The following is a 21,480-nucleotide window of genomic DNA, read 5'->3' as shown; positions in this document are numbered from 1 at the left end:
ATTCTGTACGTAAAGGCCAGCTGCAGAAAATGTTTCTAAAGCTTTCTAGTGAACTAGGAGTGCCCCTCCTCCTTCTGGTGCTTTCCCACCAAAACTACCACATGCCCACTCCTTCAGGCCTCACCTACCTCACAGGGTGTCTGTTGTAGGAAGAGGAAGGGTAGGTGACTGTGAGCTTCTCTGAGACATCTTTGGGTAGTAAAAAGTGGGGTACAGAAAACTAGCTCTTCTTCTTAAATTCCTTCCATGCTGCTGCTGGAGACCCAAAGAAATTAAGGCTCACGGTAGGACAAGAGGGATAGACATGTGCCTGCACAAAAGACTACTCAATGAATAACAGTTATGAGTAAATGCAACTCTGTTTTCATCATCAGGTTTCTGTGCAGTTCCCACTTTGGGAGACTAGCAAGCTCACTGAGTGAAGGACGTGGGTGTGGACTGCCTTCCCAACAATTGTTTAGCATCCCATATTGATATTCACCCAGATAGATGCTTTATAAAGGAGCAAGGTGCTCTCTGCAACTATCCTAATCCAAATACATGCAGGAACATGGCAAACAAAAAAAGCATTCTGTTGGAGAAAGTCATAATATGTAATGTGACATGGGACAGTCATATATGTATATGCATATTCAGTTCAGTTTAGTTTACTGATCAGCCACAGGCCTTTTCAATCAGATATAAATTTCAATCAGATATAAAATACACATCAATCAGGATTTGACTATGAGACACATGGAATTATAAAAAGAAAAGAAGTGTGAAAATTATCAAATATATTCCTACATGATAATATAAAATTACTTGAATAAAACAAACAGTGTAGCAGGTCATAATAGTTAAATCTTAGATCTAATTATACAGTTTGGATCTTATCCTCCGGGCAGCAAGGACAATGCAACTCTATTGGTTACATAGGTATCATGTCTGATAATAAAAAATCAGACTTTCAGTTTTGAAGAGACCTGAGGCAGTGGGAAGTATTATTTTAATAAATCATCATAAAGGGGGCAGTCCATTACATAGTGCATAAGGTCCTCAACCACTCCCTTATCACATATACAAGTATATTCAGATAAGGGGAGATGGGAGAACAAGCCACTATATACTCCCATTGGTAATGATTGAAATCTTAGATGAGTAAAGACCATCCTCAGGGTTAGGAATGGCAAGCTCTTCAAATATAGGGATCTACAATGAGTTCTCTTCAAGTATTTAAAGAGAGGGACACCTCTAGGATGAGCAATTATATCACCATCTAGTGTTGCATTCTATTGGTAAATCCATTTCCTGAGCTCCTTCACTGAGATTCCAGATCTAATCAGGTCATCATGTGTGCATATATTTTATCTGACCACTGATGAAGACCCTCTTGGTTGAAACATATTTGGTCTAAGGTCATACCAAGTGCAACCACTGAGAATGTATTGCAATATTGCACAAATTCTGATTCTTTGGTTTTAAAGTTGTTTTTAATCTTCTTAATGTGCACTTTATAATATTTGTATTTTTATTTTGTTGCTCAACATTCAGGTTTCTGACTTGTTTTCTCAGATTGGGGTTTTGTCCCCTTTTTGGAATTCTGCTACTGTCAAATTCCAACCCCAACAGGAGTCTCTGCCAGAAGGGCAAAGAGATCTATGAATACAGTAGCCAAACAAAAATGTAAAGACTATAATATTATTTTATTATATTATATTTTTATACCACCCTCCCATATAGCTCAGAGCCATTCACATGGAACGCCATGAGTTACATGGATCATCAAAGATATAAATAACAGTTATTCTAAAACATGTAATGAACAATTTAACTGGTGGATGTAAGTTAAATACTGCAACTGGTCCCACTGTACAAATATCAGTAGGAGCAACTTTAACAGAACCCCTAGGGAGGTCAGAATCATTCAGGTCAGGGAAGGTGTGTCTTGAGGGGGGACCCACAGATGTTGTTGGGTCAGATTAGCCTCAGCCAAATGCCTGGTGAAGAAGCTCCCTGTCACGCTACTCTCATGACTTGTGCCTCCAGGGAGAGGGATGCGTCGAGGATCACACCCAGGTTTCTGGTGGAGTGGCTATTACTAGTCGCATTCCATCCAGATCAGGCAAGCATGCTTCCTCACTTGGTCCCCACTTACTCTATAGGTCCTCCATCTTTGAAGGATTGAGCTTCAGATGACTCTGCTTGAGCCACCTCATCACTGCTTCCAGACATCTGGCTAAAGATTCTGAGGGAGAGTCTAGGCGGTTGTCCATCAGAAGGAAGAGCTTGGTGTCACCCATATATTGGTGGCAACCCAGTCTGAACCTCCGCACCAGCTGAGCAAGAGGGCACATGAATACATTAAATAGGATAGAAGACTGCTCCTTGTGGGACTCCACACATAGTTAGATGACCTGAGCTTTAGGCCTCTTCAGCTGCCCTTCTTAATACAGCACCCTTTTCCTGTCACAGGGAGAATATTGAAGTGACTAGTCTAATTAATGGGAAGACTGGTGACCTTCCTTCAGAAGAGAGGTAGGGAAGATCTTGAGTCTGAGTTCTCACATAAGAGAAAAGAACTGTAGGAAACCTGTGAGTAGTAGCACTCTGGGGTTAGAGGAACATTATCTCTGCAGTCCTAGGAGTCTTGAGATCAGCACCCAACCACTATTTCCTTGTACAAGTTATTTTATTCATCAGTCTATATACTTGAAGGCATGGTTCATTTAACCCATCTCCTATTTGTTACATAGGAGAAGAGCTCTGATGTTGCAACACACATTCTTCTTACCTTTTTCTCCAGCCATCCTCCTCCCATTTTCCCTTCCTCCCTATTTATAGCTACAGCTTCCAACATGGCCATTAAACTGAGCTCTGCCCTCCTTTTCTATCCCCTCTTTCTTCAGCCACTCCCAACTTAAAACAATTAGACCTAGAGAGTCACTGTTCTCCCTCCAGGATTGTGACTGCTTCCAAATCTTATGAGCTTCTCTGGGAAAGCCTGTCAAGGCTTTCCTATTGCTAAGGCTCTCCTGTCTGCACCTTCCTGCCTCTCGTCCCACCCTGTTTCAGTCAGGTGAACCTTGCTAATGGACCTGTGGCTGAGAAGCCTGCCACAGTGGTAAACAGCACAGTATACCACAGAATAGTTACTTTCTCTAGGACAGTAAATGACCATAGAGAACAAATGAATGAATCGAAAGGAGTTTTTATAAATCCTATTATCAGAGACATTTTCAGTAGGAGATGCTAAGAATAGAATCTGGCATTTTGTGCATGTGTGCACAACCTTGAGACATCATGTTATTTGAAGGAGGAGACTTTTGAGGATCCAACAGCAAGTCTATTGCTCCCTATAGAGTGTTATCCAAGTGGACTGAAGAATCGATAGCTTCTCAGTGAAGCAACAGTAATAACCAGTACCTTTCATTTTTATTACAATATTACAACACAATACAGCACGTACTAGGGCACTCTAAAAAGACTGATCCAGATAAAAGTTATAGATACTTGCCACGTACACTACAGGTACGGGTTGTGAGACATACAGATATCTGAAGAAGTAAGTCAGATGGACAAAAACCTTATTTTAAAATAAATATATTACTGGGCTGTTGCTTTATTATACACAGAGACAAATTGTCATTGGAGATACTGAATGGCCCCATTTTATAACACTTTCGCTAATAGTCACCATGTTCCAAGATGAGGTTAAAAGTAGTATGTCAAGCTTCCTTCAAAGGGGATAGTAAAATGGCCATATTGAACTGCTGATTAGCATTTTAAATGGAAAGTGCAGCACAGAAATTCCATTTCTCACTCAAGGTAGCAGCACTCTGAACTAGAAATGAAATGCTATTTGGCCTGCAGGCCATTAACAACAATAGAGATGATTAGTGGAATTATGCATACATTTGCTAAATACTACAGTAGGAGCTGTAGCATCAGCTAATTTAATAAGAGTTTGTATGTCAAAGATAGGCGTGGATTTTATCTGTTCCCCATCTTACTCCTCAATAGGGATTCCATATATTCCATGTTTATACCATTTAACACCTTTCCAGTTCATCCTCATCAGAATTGCGCAAGACAGGTCAAGCTGAAAGAATGTGAAGGTCCCAATGTCACAAGCAAGTTTTTCAGGAAGACTGTAATTTAAACCTGGGTCTTCCAGGTCCTAGCCCGAAAGTTCTAATCCCCACTGGTGTCACATAGGAATGATTCCAGAGACAATCTGAACCCAGCTGAGATAAGAACTCTATCCTAGAAGCAGCACAACAAAACAAAATCAGAGTCCAGGGGCACCTTTAAGACCAACAAAGATTTATTCAAGGCGTGAGTCTGAGGAAGAGTGCTTGCACTCGAACACTCACGCCTTGAATAAATCTTTGTTGGTCTTAAAGGTGCCCCTGGACTCTGATTTTGTTTTGTTGTGCTGCTTCAGACCAACACGGCTACCCACTTGAATCTACCAGAAACAGCAGTGAGACTGAATGTGGGGAGAGTCAGTGCCACTCCCTGGTAGGAAGAAGGAAGTGTAGGTATGCATGAAACAAATGAGAAAGTGCCTACAAAAGGACTGGGCTTAGAGAGGCAGCTTTATCATTGATACTGAAAAATAGAAGAGCTCACGGATCTCCAAGGCATCACTGATGGTTCCAAAGGCTACCATGGAACTGAGAGCCAAATTGCTCAAGCTTACCTCCAAAAAGTATACTTGCTGACTGGTTATAAGGTTCCCCTAGAGATGGCAAGAACAAGCCTTGTCTCTGCTTGAAACAGCAGCTGTGCTGAAAGCCCTTTCAGATGAGGTATTAATGCTGAGAGACCTTTAGAACCAGACATTAACAAGAGCACTTGGAGCAGAGATCAACATAGAATCAATTCTGACTTTGGAACAAAAGCAGTCCTGATAAAGCGAGTAGTAAAATGAAGCTCAGCAGGCCTTAAGCTTAATTAGATCATCGTCTCAGGATGGAACTAAGAAACTCCATCCAAAACACTCTAAAACTACAGGGGTTGAAGAAGTCTAAACAACTCTAACTAGAAAGCACGAAACCCTCCTGATATACATGACACTTTTAACGAACTGCTAGGCTCTATTAATCCATGCCTCCAAGGATTTCACCTTGGAACTGAGGGCAGCCACATAAGTGTTCCTTCAGACAAGCATGCACATAGCAAAACCTTTAAAAGAGGTTCCCATCAGACCACACATCCAGGCTTCTGGCTCTGAGAAGCCAGGGAAGGGGAAAGCCAGGGAAGGGGAAAGATTCCTTCAGCCAGACAGCCTGCAGCAAAAACCTTCAAAAAGGGTCAGTCTGAATCCAAGGCTCCAAGCAACACCTCCAGCCCTTAAGAGCTGATACAGCCACAGGGAAGGAATGTGCCTTTATTCAGGCTGGTATGCAGCCAAACCCTTTGAAAAGAGTCAATGAATCTGAGACTCTATCAGACCACACCTCACCAGGGAGGGGGAAGGTGCCTTTATTCAGGCTGATGTGTGACCAATGCCTTTGAAAAAGAGCCCTTTGGAATCCAACTCTATCAAATCATGCCCTCAGGGTAAATTGGTGACAGAGAAAGCTGGCAGCTCTACTGCGTGATTCCCCCAGACAGATAAAGCACAGAGAATGGACAATACAAGTTTAAAGCAACAGCTGGCACAATACTGAGAAGGCTCCTTTTCAGCTATAATGACAAAGTAGAAAGCCAGAAACTTTTCTTCTTTAAATGCAGTATACTCTGCACTAAAATGAGTAATGATGAAAAAATAAGTAGAACCAAGAGAACACCAATGGAGATCCTTTCTTCACAGTAGCAAAAAGAGAACTGAAGAAGTAATGTCCCTCCAGCTTGGTACAGTGGTTAGGAGTGCAGACTTCTAATCACTCAATTACTATGAGAACAACTTCAGTAAAATACTAAACAGAAGGATTTAAACAAAAAACCTTTGGGTTTTTTTGTAGGCAGAAACAAATTCTATGCCATTGCAAAATCTTCAGTCAGTCCCTTGAGTAAACAGTAGCTACCATGGATCAAAGTAATGGCATTTACTTCTATAACAACTGTTGATTACTGGTGAGAATTAACAATTCATTAAAATGCAAGTAAAGTTCTATATTGTGGTAGCAATTCACAGATATCTTCAGAAAGGTTGCCGTCTGCTCTAATTCTGAGCTGAATTGAATGTGATGTGATGAAAGGCAGCTTTCTTGAAGGAATGCTTCACTGAATTAATCATCACCACTAGCAAAAATCAACATTTTTGACACTGCTTTGATTCTATGCCCAGGTCTAAATCAAATGAGAGCATCAACTTGTCTGCCTAGATTTTGTAACACATCATTTTTGACTGCATATGTTACTGCCACAAGGAAGCTTAGGTGGCTCAAGTACAAACTATATCACAGAAGAATCTATTCTTGAAGCAGCAGAAGCTGGTACTACATTCACTTCATTAATAGATAACCAGAGGAAACCTACTAAGTTTATGAGGAATAACATGATCCTTGCCTTAACAGCAGTATTTCCTATGAAAGAAAAACACTGAAACTATCATGTTTGCCCCTCAGAAGATGTTCTTTGGTTATAGTCTTGACCAAGAAAATATATTACGTTTTCATGCCTATGCGGTTTCTTTTATATCATCCAAGGAGGTAAATATAGTCACTTTTTAATCTTCGAAAGCAAAAGTAAACTGAGTATTTGCTGAGGCCAAGTACTTACTTTAGAAGTGTCTAGCAACACTACTTAAATCATTGTAAATAGTAATGAAAGAATTCTTATCCTTGCTTGGATTATAATATTGCTCCACAAACCACATAATATGTCAAGTCAGAATCCAGCATGATGCTTAAAATCATTTAAGAAGGTAGTTTGGGGATATTAATGAAAGGCAGAGCCAAAATCATGTTAATTTCAATGGGGCACTTTAAGTAGATCTTCATTATAATCCATGCAACACAAACATTGCAATCCTCTTGAAGACTCTGTACTAACTGGACTTATAATAATAAAGCTTATAATAATAAACATTTTGACCTATTAAAGAGTGTAAGAATTAAACCATTACTACATTTTGTAAAACAAAAGTTTCCATTCCCAATGAAAAAAAGGAGGAGAGAGCAGTCATCAGGCTGGCTAGAAAACAAGAACTTTATTCAGTTCTTGTCCTTCATTCTGAATGCTTTGGTTTTATTGGGTAAGATACAGCTTGGTCAACATGTTCTGAATGTTTTGTCTTCCATTAACTGGCTTATAGTGTGGCCTGCAGCTTTCAATCCAAGCCAGCAACAAGGGAAGAGGGAGAAGAGAGCTGAAGAAGATATGGCAGTAGCAATACAGTAAGCACTCTAGTGAGTGTAATGATATGTAGAAAAACAGAACTGAAAATGTAGCAAAGTTGGGGAATACAGTTTCATTAGATACTCACATAATAACTTGTTCCTTACGGGGTGGAGAAACCACCAGTATATGCTGCTTAGATACTTCTTAGGCTGATATTATCCAATGAATGCTATGCTATGTTAAAGAATACAGGAAATGCTTTCTTGAGGAAAGGAAGGCCAACACTGTTTGCTTTGCAGTGACACAAAAGTGTTTTCTTGGTGCATTGGCAGCAGTTACTCCTTGTGTCCAGAAACTCTACTTTTTATCTGTTTGTCAATCACTTGTGGAAGGAGACGGGCTCTTAGTATATGGAAAGTACTTTTTTACATTTTGTACCTCCTGAAATAAACATTCATCTAAATGAAATATAAAGAAGTTATATACTTTGAATTTTGAACAGTTACTATGCCTAAATCAAAGGATCTCAGTTCTTACAAACACTTGCTTATATGATTTCAGAGTAACAGAAGTCCAGTCTTTGCCTTACCTGTCGTAATCTCCATTGCAAAGTGCTCTGACAGATATTTTAAAGGCTTGCCAAACTGGATTCAATGTATTCTTTACAACTTCTGTCTTATGACAGATTGTAAAGCTAAAACAAAAACAAGAAAACATCAACAAGTTTTTTTAAAAAATATTTAACTGGAGAACAGACAAGATATTTTTAAACTGGTCTACATATGTAGGCTATTTAAAATATTTAAACCCCCTTGACACTTGATTACTACAATAATGATAAACAACAATAGTACAGCAATAAGAAACTAAGATCAACATCAAAATCAAAAGGGCTTTCATAGGGATAGGGATTACAGAAAGGAATTAACTCTTTCTCTGGGACACAGAAAAGGCAGTATGTTTACACAACACACGATTAACTTAAAGAATATATTGTGGCAGTATTTGGTGATGGTTATTGCTTAGATGGGAAATTAGACAAATTCTATTAATAGCTCAATAAAATCAGAGTCCAGTAGCACCTTTAAGACCAACAAAGATTTATTCAAGTTTAAGCACTCTTCCTCAGACAGTTCCACAACTGTGCTACTTCAAGCCAACACAGCTACCCATTTGAATCTATTAACAGCTATTAGCTAGGACAATGAAATGAACTATTCATGTTCAGAAGCAGTATTTGTTGGGGACAGGAAACAATAACAGAAGAAGGTATTGTCTTCATGCCTTGGTTGTGAGGTTTCCCAGAAGCAGTTGGATAACCATTGTTAGAAAAGTGTTGGATCAGAGGGGAACCAGTGTCTGACTGTCTTCTTATGAGTGCCTGGAAGTACCAATCAGGGTTCTTTAAAAGAGGTGCCTGCAGAGGCTGCTCCTCAGCATTTCATTAACAATCACCCGTAGCATTCCAAAGAGGTATTAATTTTGGTAGATGCTTATGTTAATAAATATAAAGGTATAGTAGAAAATAAGACGGGGGTGCATGGACACCAAGGAAAACAATTTAAGAAGCTGCTATGATGGCACAAAGATACAATATCTGTAAATGATGAGTAGCCATCAAGATTGGAATACAAGACTGGCCATTCCTTTGTTGGTTGAACTCGGATGTGGTTGAAAGAGGAGGTTGACAGCACAAATAGCACCAATACCCTCTCTCAATTTGGCAGGACTGCTCAGGCATTAAGCAGCCATCCTCCTCCTCATCAATTGTAGGAGTTCCTCTTTTAAGAAGCCTCCTTCCACCTCCAATTATCCCTGATCCAATCCCTTGCTATCCCACCTGCACTGTTCCGCCCCTTTCCCTCCCCACTTCTATCGGTCACTTTCAGCCAGTTCATTAGACAAAAGGGAGATGTGAAGGTGGGGCCCCAGCCACCTCCCTGTCCACTAGCCTGGCTGTGCCCACCCCTTTCAGCGGCATCCCTTTTCCAACTGCATTGGGCTCATTCTGGATGCTACCAGGTGTGTTTCTGGGTCTGTCATTGCCTCTCATTTTCTTGAGAGGGGATGGTCTATCGTCCTGTTCCTCTGCTGAGCTTCCTGTGCTGGTGAATACTCACCAAGCTACTCTCACATCCTTGGAGTTGCCAGGTGCTACCTCGTGCTGTGTGCTGCCCTCTGCAGCTTCTGAGACCATGGCTGAATTATTTCCTGGCACTTTCTCCCAAACTGGGTAAGTGCCCTTGCTGGTCTTTATATTTTCCCCTGCATTTTCCAGCTCTGGAACTGACAGAGCGGGTGTGGTAGAGTTTGGATTCCTGAGGAGCCTAAGACACCAATCACAAATCGACATGTCTAAAATAAAAATATATACCTGCCATCTTCATTGCTGCGAAAAAATACCAGGAAGGGATCCGATTTTCCAAAGAAGTCTTTCTTGTCTAATTTATTTGCACAAAACTGCATCAATACAGCATCCTAATAAGAGAGGAATGCAACACACCGATTACTATATATAATATAAAGAGAATGTCATAAAATGGTATCAAATTCTCAAATGTATGATTGTTTTATTTCTAAGCAACTTCAAAACAATAACTTATTTCTAAGTAACTGGCATAGAACGTGGCTGCTAGGGTCCTCACCGGAACACCATGGAGGGCCCATATTCATCCTGTGCTGAGGCAGCTGCACTGGTTGCCGGTTGCTTCCCGGATCCAGTTCAAGGTTCTAGTACTTACCTTTAAGGCCCTATGCAGTCTGGGTCCCACATACTTGAGGGACTGCCTTTCACCCTATGTCCCCTGCAGAGCTTTACGCTCTTTACGCTCTGCAGGTGCTAATTTGATGGTCATACTCGGCCCCAGGGAAGTACACTTAGCCTCGACCAGGGCCGGGGCCTTTTAGGTCCTAGCCCCTACCCAGTTGAACGAGCTCCCAGAAAAGCTACGGGCCCTGCGGGAGCTTCCGGAGTTTTGCAGAGCCTGTAAGATGGAGCTCTTCCGCCAGGTCTATGGTTGAGGCCGGCGCACTAAGGTAGATCTGAACCGCCTTGCTAAGTGGCTTGCAACTATTCCCATGTCCACCCTCCAGGGATTTTTATGATTTTTGCATTGCATTGCATTGTTTCTGGGGAAGTTAGTTGAAACAGGTGCCGCCAAACAAATATGAGCATTCCCAGAGGAAACCTCTGCCCTTGAACCATCCCAGTTAGGCTTCCAGACTGGCCATTGGGTAGAAACAGCACTAATTGCCCTGACGAATGACCTCTGTCACCAGCTAGACTGAGGCGGATCAGCACTACTTGTACTATTAGACCTTTCAGCAGCATTTGAGATAGTCAGCCATGAGCTTTTAGCTCACCACCTTGCTACACACTTGATCTTAGCCAAAAGGCCGAGAAGCGATGACACCGGGATATGGGAGACAGCCCTCAAATGGCTGATCTCCTTTCTCTGGGGTTGCAGACAGAGGGTAGCAAAAGAGCACCTAGCCATGATCATCCCATGTCCCACAAGGAGCAGTCCTCTCTCCTATCTTATTAACATATTCATGTGCCCTCGTGCTCAGCTGCTGTGGAGGTTTGGGCTGGGATGTCACCAATACACAGATGAAACCCAGCATCTCCTTCTGATGGATGGCCACCCTGATTCTCCCCCAGAATCCTTAGCCAGATGCCTGGAAGTGGTGACGAGGTGGCTTAAGCAGAGTTGTCTGAAGATCAGCCCTTCAAAGACGGAGGTCCTATGGCTAAGCAGAAAGGAACTAAGAGAGGAAGCACATCTACCCAACCTGCAAGGAATGCAACTATCAGTAACTCACTCCACCAGAAACCTGGAGGGTGATCCTTGATGCTCTCCATGGAACCACAGGTCAAAAAAATAGCCAAGCTACTAGCACCCTACTTGGCCCCAGAATACCTAGCCATAGTGATCCATGATATGGTTACCTCTAGACTAGACTTCTGCAACTCACTCTACGCAGGCCTACCCTTATCCTTGACCTGGAAACTGCAACTGATCCAGATCTGCAACTGATCCAGCCAGGATCCTCACAAATACACCATGGAAATCCCACATTCGGCCTGCACTTCAACAACTCTGCTGACTCCCAGCTGAATTCCGGATCAGGCTTAAGGTTTTGGTTCTTTCAAGGCCATACATGGTCTGTGCCCAGTATACCTGAGAGACCACCTCTCTGCCTATACCACCAAAAGAACCCTATGCTCTGCTACCGCCAACTGGCTGGTGATCCCTGGCCCCAAAGAAGCACGCCAGACATCAACCAGGGCCAGAGACTTCTCTGTCCTGCTCCCCCCCCCCCGGTGGAACAAGCTCCCTGAAGGGATCAGAGCCCTTCCTTAATTTCCAACAAATCCATAGGCCCATAAAAGGGAGATCCTCCACCAGGCATTTGGTTGAGACTGGCCGACCCAACATCTGCTGGTCCCCCAGACATCCCCCTTCATGACCTGAACTGAACTGACCTCCCCTATTTTAAAAGCTGTAGTTACAATGTGAATCTATTATAATATTCTGTTCAAATTTGGAAGCACTGTTATGATTACCGCTACTATGATTATGATTATGATGTATACCCACAACATTTTATGTAAACCACCCTAAGCCTTATGGGAGGGTGGTACAGAAATTCAAGAAAATAAATATATACATAAAATGTGAAAAGTAGAAAAAGTTTGAACTATTTGCTTTTGAAGCCACTATTCCCTCTAAGTAATTCCCTCTAGGTAAAGGTATCCCCTGTGCAAGCACTGGGTCATGCCTGACCCTTGGGGTGACGTCCTCTAGCGTTTTCATGGCAGACTCAATACAGGGTGGTTTGCCAGTGCCTTCCCCAGTCATTACCGTTTACCCCCCAGCAAACTGGGTACTCATTTTACCGACCTCAGAAGGATGGAAGGCTGAGTCAACCTTGAGCTGGCTGCTGGGATTGAACTCCCAGCCTCATGTGCAGAGCTTCAAACTGCATGTCTGCTGCCTTACCACTCTGCGCCACAAGAGGCTCTACTATTCCCTCTAACAATGGGCTAATCTTGTGTCAAACAGAACAACCTAGAGAAAGAACCATTTTCTGTATACCTTGAAGATTCTCCCTCCATATCTCCCCCCCCTTCAAATTGTCTGCAAATTGTGGCTGATTATGCATGTTGCTGTCTGGCATGGAGTCTGAGTAGCATGAGAGAAGAATGATAGTACAAGCCTCGGCATGCCAGGGAATCATGATGAAACAACCTGCAACTTATTTCCCTTCTGTATGTAGGTAAGTGCCAAATTGTCAGACATATGGCCCTCAACTGGGCCAATGAACATGCAGTTTCACAATGGAACAAAAAGCACAATGATTCTTTTAAGCCCAGGAAAATAATGCTGGAACAATGGCCCTATAGCACCTGGATAAGTATGTTCCATGCAGCTGTCATGGCATGACTATTATGTTGTTTGATCCCAGTGTGGGAGAATGACAACTGACATCCTCCTATCCTATTCCTTTACATTTAAAGGACTAGGGACAATATCAGTTGGTTAATTGTAATCTGAAGGAAAACAACTTTCTGAAAGCCAACTTAGTCCTTCCCCAAAGGCAGGGCCCCCCAATTCCAATATTCCCTAATACTCCAATATCACAGGGACGTAATTAGTTTTCCCTCCCTATGTTGTATTGGATAGTACAAGGCTTCCTATCTCAGCTTCAAATCCAAGCACTACAACTTTCAAGAATGAGATGTGATGACCACATTTTTTTTCTTAGTAGGCCCCCAACTTACATTATTTTCACCTTTTTACTCAAACTGCCACTATGAAAGGTATTACTCATGCCACCCACCATATATATTAAACACTAATGGCATGATCCATTAGCACTACAGATGCATTTTCAATGAAGGATTTGGAGCCCTGTTTTTACTTTTTGACTGCAAGGTGATTTAATCCCATCCAATGAATTTGTATCAATGTACATAATAGAACAGATTCCTATTTTGCAATTAAATTGATCAGACACTGTCCAATGCACATATTATGAATACAATCAATTTCACTGGCCTAAAGCTATTTGGATTTGTTTATTCTAATGGTCGTTATTAGAAAGCTAATGGTCGTTATTCCAATTTTTATGGATGGGAAGCAGAGGATGTGTGCCAGATGGCTGTGATTATGTAGCAAGTTCATGAATGAACAAAAAAAAATTAGTTAAGTCTCTAATCCACTTCACAAAATATTACTATCATTTAATGATCTCCTTTCCTCCATTACCATCAAAAAAACTACAGTGAAAATGTATGCCTTGGTATTGGCTCTATATAGTTGTAATTCTTTAAAAAGAAAACACAGAACAGTTTCATAGTTGTTCCTTTCACCACAAATACCCTGCCAATTGCTCTTCAATTACTATTATTTAGTATGCTCTGGCAACTCTTAAATTCTATAGATGTGCAGATGATCTCTATACTAACTAGGAATAAAACAGTATATTTTAATAAAATGAACCCCCAAAATGTGAAGTTTACCCTGCAACAGTTCAGCTCCTCTGCTGTCAGTATTATTGTGCCACATTTCTTCCCAGGAATTCCTCTGGAACAATACAATATTGAGATGGGATTACACCACAGTGTGAAATACAAGCAAAGCTTTTTTAAAATTAACTAACCAATCATCACAAGCTAAACATCCCAACAGGTCAACAACTGCCATTTTGAAACAAGGCTGATTGAAACAAAATTATTTTTCTAGGTCTCTGTTTGTAGACTTTATTATATACTTGATGGCATATTCATATAACATAAATAATTACAAGTTTGTCACAATCAAATTCTGAATAGCTATTACAGGATAAGAATACTGTTATCATTCTTCTGTGGTTGTCTAGAATTCTTATTTGCCAAAACAAAGTCTGGCATTTACTTGTTATGTTTAAATTATGCATTAACTTGTTTTAAAAAATATACTTACACAATTGGTTTTTCTAATCTGCTTCCCTGTGACCCAACAATCTCTCCAAGGGTACAGAACACTTGTCCTAAGAAATCCTGAAAACCAAAAACGCATACAATCAGAAAATTTCAATACATTTTCTCTGGTCAACCTTTCTCCAATCTACCCATTTCTGCTAGAGATTTATGGCTATGGCAAGTTGACAACAGGATTTTCAAAGACAAATATAATTTGTTCAATAAAATCTGATACAGATGTGAAACTGCATATCTCATGACAACAGGATCCCCACGTCTCCTTCTGCTCTGGAGCATTTATCCTCCTTACATTTCTGTTTGGTACTAACCATGGTTTACAAACCTACTGCAACCTGTTGTTTCAAAATCCAATTACAGTATACCTTTTGTTAGCATTAACCGTGGTTAACATAATGTTAAACTATAGTTAAGGGAGACAAAGGATCGGAAGACATAATGCTTAGAAGAGAATAGGGAAAGAGGAAAAGTTCTAGATCAGATTCAAGGTCAACCTTTGAGGCCCTATGTGGTATTCTGAGGACCCTGTGTATCTGATGGACCACCTCTCCCAATATGTTCCCCACAGAGCAGTACACTCTGCCAACACCAACTGGTTGATAATCCCTAGCCTCAAAGATGTTCACCTGGTCTCAACTGAAGCCAGGGACTTTTTGACATGTTGGAGCTGTCAGAGTTCTGTGGGGCTTGAAAATGGCACTCTTCCACCAGGCCCATGGCTGAGACTATGGTGGGCCAAAATCAGATGGACCTCCCCTCCTTCTCCTCTTTTCCCCCCAAACTCAATACCATCTCCAGTCCAGGTAGGCAGCAGGAAAATTTCAGGTAAGTAGGTGGGAAGGGATATTTCCTGGCTGTCCTGGCTTATGTTCATATTAACCTCATTTAAATTTGTTTTAAATTGCGTATTATGATATTTTATTATTGTAAACTGCCTCAAATCTGCTTGCGGGGAAGGGTGGTATAAAAATCAGTCAATCAAATAAATAAATACAATGTATATGTGAGGAAAAGCAAGCATTTGATGACACATTCTAATAAAAGCAGATGTTTTATTGCACCTTGCCAATGTTTCAAGTAAATGACTACATTTTCTTATAAATAAAATAAAAAGACATAAAAAGTTAACAATGCCCACTGAGCTGTGCAATGTGGGACAATCTTTTAACAAGATAAAAATAAGAAGATGTATATCCTTTAAACCAGTGGTTCTCAACTTTCCTAATGCCACAACCCTTTAATACAGTTCCTCATGTTGTGGTGATCCCCAACCATAAAATTATGCAAGTGTTCTTTCACAGAAAATTAAACCGAAACTGAACAATGGCATGAAGATCCATTGTTCATGATTGTATATAAATTGATTTCCCCCCCCCCCAGGGTTTCTCAGTTCAGTTCTGCCTCTTGTCCCGCCATGCCTATCTCGCTGTTTTCCACTGCTCCAGACAGATGAACGCTCAATCTTGATCTACCCCGCAAGGCTGTTGTGTAAATGGGTGCCCCCCTGGCCAAGCTGTTTGGCCTGCTGCAACCCCTGTGAAAGGGTCATTTGACACCCAAAGGGGTCCTGACCCCCAGGTTGAGAACCACTGCTTTAAACTAACACATTAAGATCATGAAATAAGCTCTTGCACTGTGTTATGCACACCATCTCTAACTACTAAATATTTATACTCCAATTAGCTATAAGAGTAGATAAATGCGGGAAGGAAACGATGAATTACATTTTTGCCTTTGATGAAGTCATAAAAATCAGGAAACTGGGAAGTAGGCAGTAGTTTAGTTACACTCACATCTGGCTCCAGTTTGGCCTAATGATAGTCCTCAGCTGGCTGGCCTGTTTATCTCAGCATGTTTCACTGTCATAAGTAGTAGGAGAGGTTAATGCTGTAAAACAACATTGTGCTTGCTTGTAACTGTTGTTCACTGAGGCAACTTCTGTGCAAGTGCACAATGGACAATGGACTGAGCTTTCACAGGCCAGCCAACACACGATCTCTTCCAGCTAATCTGCTAATTCTTAATACTGCAGCGTTTTTCACTGCAGTATTTGGAGGACCCCATGAAATATTCTTCAGACTTCAAGGACTCCTGAAGAGAGGTCAGCTAACCACAGCCCCAGAAGTCATATGTCACCAGAAGTGACATCACCCAGACACTCCTACCAGATGTGACATCACTCTATCACCTAACCACTCCTACATAACAGCCTGTTTCTATGCCAGCAGAACTGACATATCTATAGACCCACCCACCCCTACCTACATTTGAGTTTTACACATTGCTAGAGTAGCCGGCCTCTGGGAGATGGGGGTGAGGCTGGTGATCTCAAAGAGGTACAAATTGATCTTCTTTGCTTCGTGAACAAAACAATGCTTGCACTCTGTGCTGGCGGGCTGGCTGTTTGCTTTTCTTCAGGGAAAAGGTGCCTGAGGTCGATTCAAGAGGCTAAGCCAGGGGCTGGACCTCTGTGGGCAGAATAAAGTGTCCTTCTTCCACCTTGAGCCTGGCCCATGCCTTGGGGGTGGGGGCAGCTTGTTTTTTGAGCAGGCCCCACTTCCTTCTTTTTCTTGCTGCAGAGAGGAAAAGCTGCAGACCCTTCTAGATGCCTCTAGCACCCCTGGGGGTCCCTGGACCCCCGGTTGGGAATGTCAGCTCTAGAGGAAACCCCTCTCCTGTCGAACTTAAAGAGGCCATTTTTCAGTCACATGCTGTAAAGGGAGGAGATAGGGGCCCTTCTCTCAGGCCTTCTGAACTGCCAAGAACGTTACAGATGTCAGTACAGCCTATGAACTCACAGAAGGGTAGGGGGGAGGGAATCTGTGCCTGCAAAGAAGACTCCTCAATGAACAACAGAGGTAAGCGCAACACTGTTTTCATCTTTAGTCTTCTGTGCAGTCCCACATTGTGAGACTACATAGCCTTGGAGGTGGGGTGAATCTCAGTTGAACAAGGAGTACAGCACTGCTCTGTCAGTTTTTGATTCCTTTCTTGAATTCCTATTCATCAAAAGAATCCAAAGATGATCACGTCACTTCCCAGCAGATATCCTCCAATGAAGTCCCTCTGTGATATGCTGCTGATGCTGCCTGCATTCTTGGCCAGTGTTCTCTAAGTTCTAGATGACATGGCAGCTGGGCCTGCTCATATCCCAATCATCCATCTGGAAATCGTCTGAACTGATGATGGCTTTCCCTTTGAATCACCAGAGAAACTTAAAAACAACCATGGAGATCGCTTGAACCCTTTTGTTTTATTCAAGTACAACAATAAAGATCTATTTACATCTGAAGACTGCAACTTTTCTGCTTCAGAAGTATGGGATAGAAAGAATACAGGGACAATTATGTCATGAAAAAGGTGAAAACTAGATACCATCTTTGGGTTTAAAAAACGACAACACAAACTAAACCTTAATACTACATGACTAGTATGAAACTCAATGGGTGAGCAGCTCTCAAAGCTGCTAACTCCCCATCTCTTCTGACTGCTGCAAAAGCAACTAAAGATACAACCTTAAAGGACAAAAATTGCAAACTACAGGAGCCCAATGCCTAAACTGGGGCTAACATAATAAACTGGAATAAAATTGCTGACAAAGATCAGTGTGGTAGGAGATCTAGGAGGGAACATATTCAATAAACTTTTCAGGACATTTTGGACATTGGATGTGAAATCAGTTTCCTGACCTGGACCTTGCAATGGTAAGCTGAAATCACTGCTAAGTCCACTTTCAAGGACAGACCTAATTCTTTAAGTGACAATAGATATTTGAATACCAAGATCAGCTCCCTAGTTCACTTTGAAAACTTGACCCATTTATTTAGGTAGGATAAGGTTACTTAGGTAGGGTCCATTCAGAAGCCATTAGGAAGTGGGTTAACTCAGAAGCCAGACCATCAACCTGATCTTGTGTATGCCCCAGATTTGCGCCTCCAGACAAGGCAGCTGAGGAATATGGTTCTGCCAAGTGGACTCCACCGCCATGGGCATACCTTTTTATTTTGAATAAATAAATCTTCAAAATTAAAAAGAATGCGGAGACATTTTTGTCCCTTCTGTAGTCAGGGGAAAAGCTGGGCCTGAACAGCATGACTTTCCCATCTGGATGGCCCAAGTCTGCCATAGGCCTTGCTGGTGCCCTGAGCCATGTTCCTGTGCTGTGGGGCAAAGAAGGGCCTGAGTTCGGCCATGCCCCAGACAGCCTCAGCCCAGCCTCAGCCTCTGAAAGTGGCCATTAGCCCTGCAACCAGATGAGTACCAGTCCAGGCCAAATTCCCCATGTAGAAAAGGTCCCTGTGAGCACTGACTGAAGCCTGCTCTGGAGCAGAATACTGGGGCTTTCATATTGGCTCAGGTAGCATAAGGTCCAACTTTGGGAACCCCCAATGTTGAAAAACTGGGTCTAAATAATTCTTTCCCAGGAACCACTCAAGTTCAGATTGCCCTATTCTGCTCAAAGTATCTATTCTTGTATTGGCACTACTTGAAGAATGGACCCTTGTGCTATACGCCCATCCCAAATCAAAGTGGCTTCCCTGCTCAAGGCTGCTGAGACTGTACCCCTTTGCTGGATTATGTAACTCACTGCTCTAGTGCTGCCAGTAGCTATCTAAATAACTTGCCCCTTTGTAATTATTGCAAATGACGTAAGGGCATAACATACTGAAAAACAAGGCTAACTGAAATATCTTTTTGGCCAATTGCTCAATCAATGCCCTTATTAGCAATGCTCTTTCAACAGGTAAAAAGGCCCCAACAACTGAAGTGTTCTGTACAGCTCCAATCAAGGGAACCTCTGATATGGTAGTATTTTGTGTTGACTAAAAAGCCCAATTCCTGGCATGAATAAGGAATTAGAGAAACCTGAGACTCCAGTTCCTCCCTGGATTGTATAGTAACAATCATCTAAATATGGGTAGATGGAGCATCTTTTTGACCATAAGTATGTTACCACTAATGCAACACATTTAGAGAATACCCTTAGTAGGAACCTGATTATACTTAAATCACAGATATCTGCAATAACAAGAGTCAAGAACATAGAACCAGCAGTGTAATGTCAACAATTGTAAAGCCAACTCCAACAGTAACATTCTAAACTTTTTGACATACATAAAAATTCAAAACCCTCAGATCTAAGACGGGTCTAAGACTTCCATCTTTCTTGGCTACCAAGAAAAATACAGAATTCTGTAATGAGGTGAGATTCAGAAACCTTCAGTACTATTCCTTTCCCCATAAGAAATGTCAACTCCTGTTCTAACCGAGGCATGGAATTATTAAGAACCTGATCAAGATGCTGGAGGGGTGGCTATTACCAAAACTCTAACCTGCACTTTTAGCTTATAATAGACAAGACCAAATTCCCATTGGTGATTTCTTGCCATCTACCCCTGTACACAGCCAACCTGTCTTTAAATACAGTGGCTGTCTTATCTATGCCCTGTTCTAGTTAGAAAGGGCCTCTGAAACCTGCTGTACCGCCTTAGAGAGCAGTTGGATATTCCTAGGCCTATGATTGGGCCTGCCCTGTGGTAGAACACGCACAAAAGACCTCTGGTGTAGGATATTGTAGCATATGGGCCTGTTGGTGGGAATGCCAAATGTGTGGTGCCTGTGGCTGATGGAAACAGTAGAACTGCCGTACTCTGTATGGAATAGCAGAACCTGTGGTCTGGGGGATGAAAAATAATATGGGTAGTCCCCCTACAGGGATGGTGGTATTGAACTCTACCACAATGCCAGTGATGGAGGTTTGGATGGCCAAATAGTTGAAACTGGCATTACACACTGGCCAAATTTTTAGATGGTGGCTCCAACGAGCATGGTTCAACTAACCGAGATGGTGATTGAGGCTGATGCTTTGGTTTTGTCCCTGAAACTGATGAAATTGAGACATTCAAGGATGGGCTCGTAAAATGGTTGGGTTTTGCCTGTGATTTCAACAGGAGGGATTGACTATGTTCCATCAGGGCAGCAGCCTTGCTGCTAGACGGTTAGACTGTTACAACATCAAAATACTTTCTTCCATAAATTTGCCTTAAGCAATGCAGCTTGATCCAAGCAAGCTTTAGGAGTAAACTGAAGACAAATTTTACACATGGTCATATTATGGGCCTCGTCCAAACAAAAAAGGCAAAGTAAATGATGATACGATCAGGTCATTTTAGTACTGCACTGATATATTTCTTAAACAGTGCTTTATCCAACGTTTTTCCTACCAAGGAAAAACACTCTAGCATCAAAGCAAGTTCTAGAACATTCACAAGTACCAGAGTTAGAGAGAAGCACATCTAAACCACACAATGGTGCAGAAAGGACCAAGGCAAGGGCAGGCCCCTCTATGTAGAACATGTGATTATTGCAGGGGGGGGGATATGTCCTCTATTGAGCTCTACAGTGGAGGGGCTCTCCCTAGAGTATTAAAAAGTAACATTTTAGATGGAAGAGAGCCTCTTGTGACTGACCTACACATGCACAGTCCCAATGTGGGACTGCACAGAAAACTGAAGATTAATTTTGAATTCATGTTTGGTGAAATATTTAACATAGCACATGACACTAATAGTCTGACTGGTTTAAATGTCCTGTTCTCTCCACAGGGTGCATACCACATAGCTGAATTTTAAAAATCATCCTTAAATATCAGCATTCATACAAGGTCTGTAATATGCATTTTACAGCCTCAAATTTTATATGTAGCTATTTGTTCTTCTGTACAAATATAAATACATGTCCAGCTAAAGAGGAATGACACAAAAGAAAACAAAATTAGTTCTAGTTATGTCTAATGACTTTCAGTTGGCAGAATAATTTGTTACTGCTGTTGACAAATCTCATCCTTCAGAAAGGAGGCTTAGTATCTTGGTAAAAAACCCTTTCAGTAATAATTCCCATCAACAGATTAAAGGATGGGAGAAAATTTCATCCAGCATTTCAACAGCAACAAAATAGAGTCAATATCATTAAATGGGCCTCCCCCAGACAACTCCCCATGGAGAATGTCCTCTGACAGGTACATTGGAAAACTGCTGAGATTTTAATATTCTGATTAATTTATTGATTTAAGGTTTTAATACTTATGTTTTATTGATGCAATGTATGTTGTACACCAAACTGAGCAGTATGGAGGGAGGTATTTAAATAAAATAAATAACAAAAACAACAACATGCAATTGCCAGTTTTAAAATATTCCTAGAATTTATGATGCACTTGCTTT

At 41.5% G+C, this 21,480-nt stretch overlaps 1 protein-coding gene across 4 annotated transcripts in view; it reads right to left on the bottom strand.

Moving 5' to 3' along the window:
• The window catches only part of CPNE8 (copine 8), a 96,666-nt gene that overhangs the window by 23,399 nt on the left and 51,787 nt on the right, over positions 1-21,480 (bottom strand). For all 4 annotated transcript variants that reach the window (XM_077338219.1, XM_077338221.1, XM_077338222.1 and 1 more), the window contains 4 exons: positions 14,241-14,317; positions 13,799-13,862; positions 9,647-9,750; positions 7,862-7,966 (listed from right to left, as the gene is read on the bottom strand). In XM_077338219.1, coding sequence (XP_077194334.1) covers positions 7,862-7,966; positions 9,647-9,750; positions 13,799-13,862; positions 14,241-14,317 — 350 coding nt within the window. The remainder of the gene's footprint in view (positions 1-7,861; positions 7,967-9,646; positions 9,751-13,798; positions 13,863-14,240; positions 14,318-21,480) is intronic.

The sequence above is a fragment of the Paroedura picta genome, chromosome 5 (genome assembly GCF_049243985.1).
Source record: "Paroedura picta isolate Pp20150507F chromosome 5, Ppicta_v3.0, whole genome shotgun sequence".
NCBI lineage: Eukaryota > Metazoa > Chordata > Lepidosauria > Squamata > Gekkonidae > Paroedura > Paroedura picta.
The sequence above is the reverse complement of the archived record's forward strand: the minus strand, read 5'-3'. Positions and strand labels throughout refer to the sequence as shown.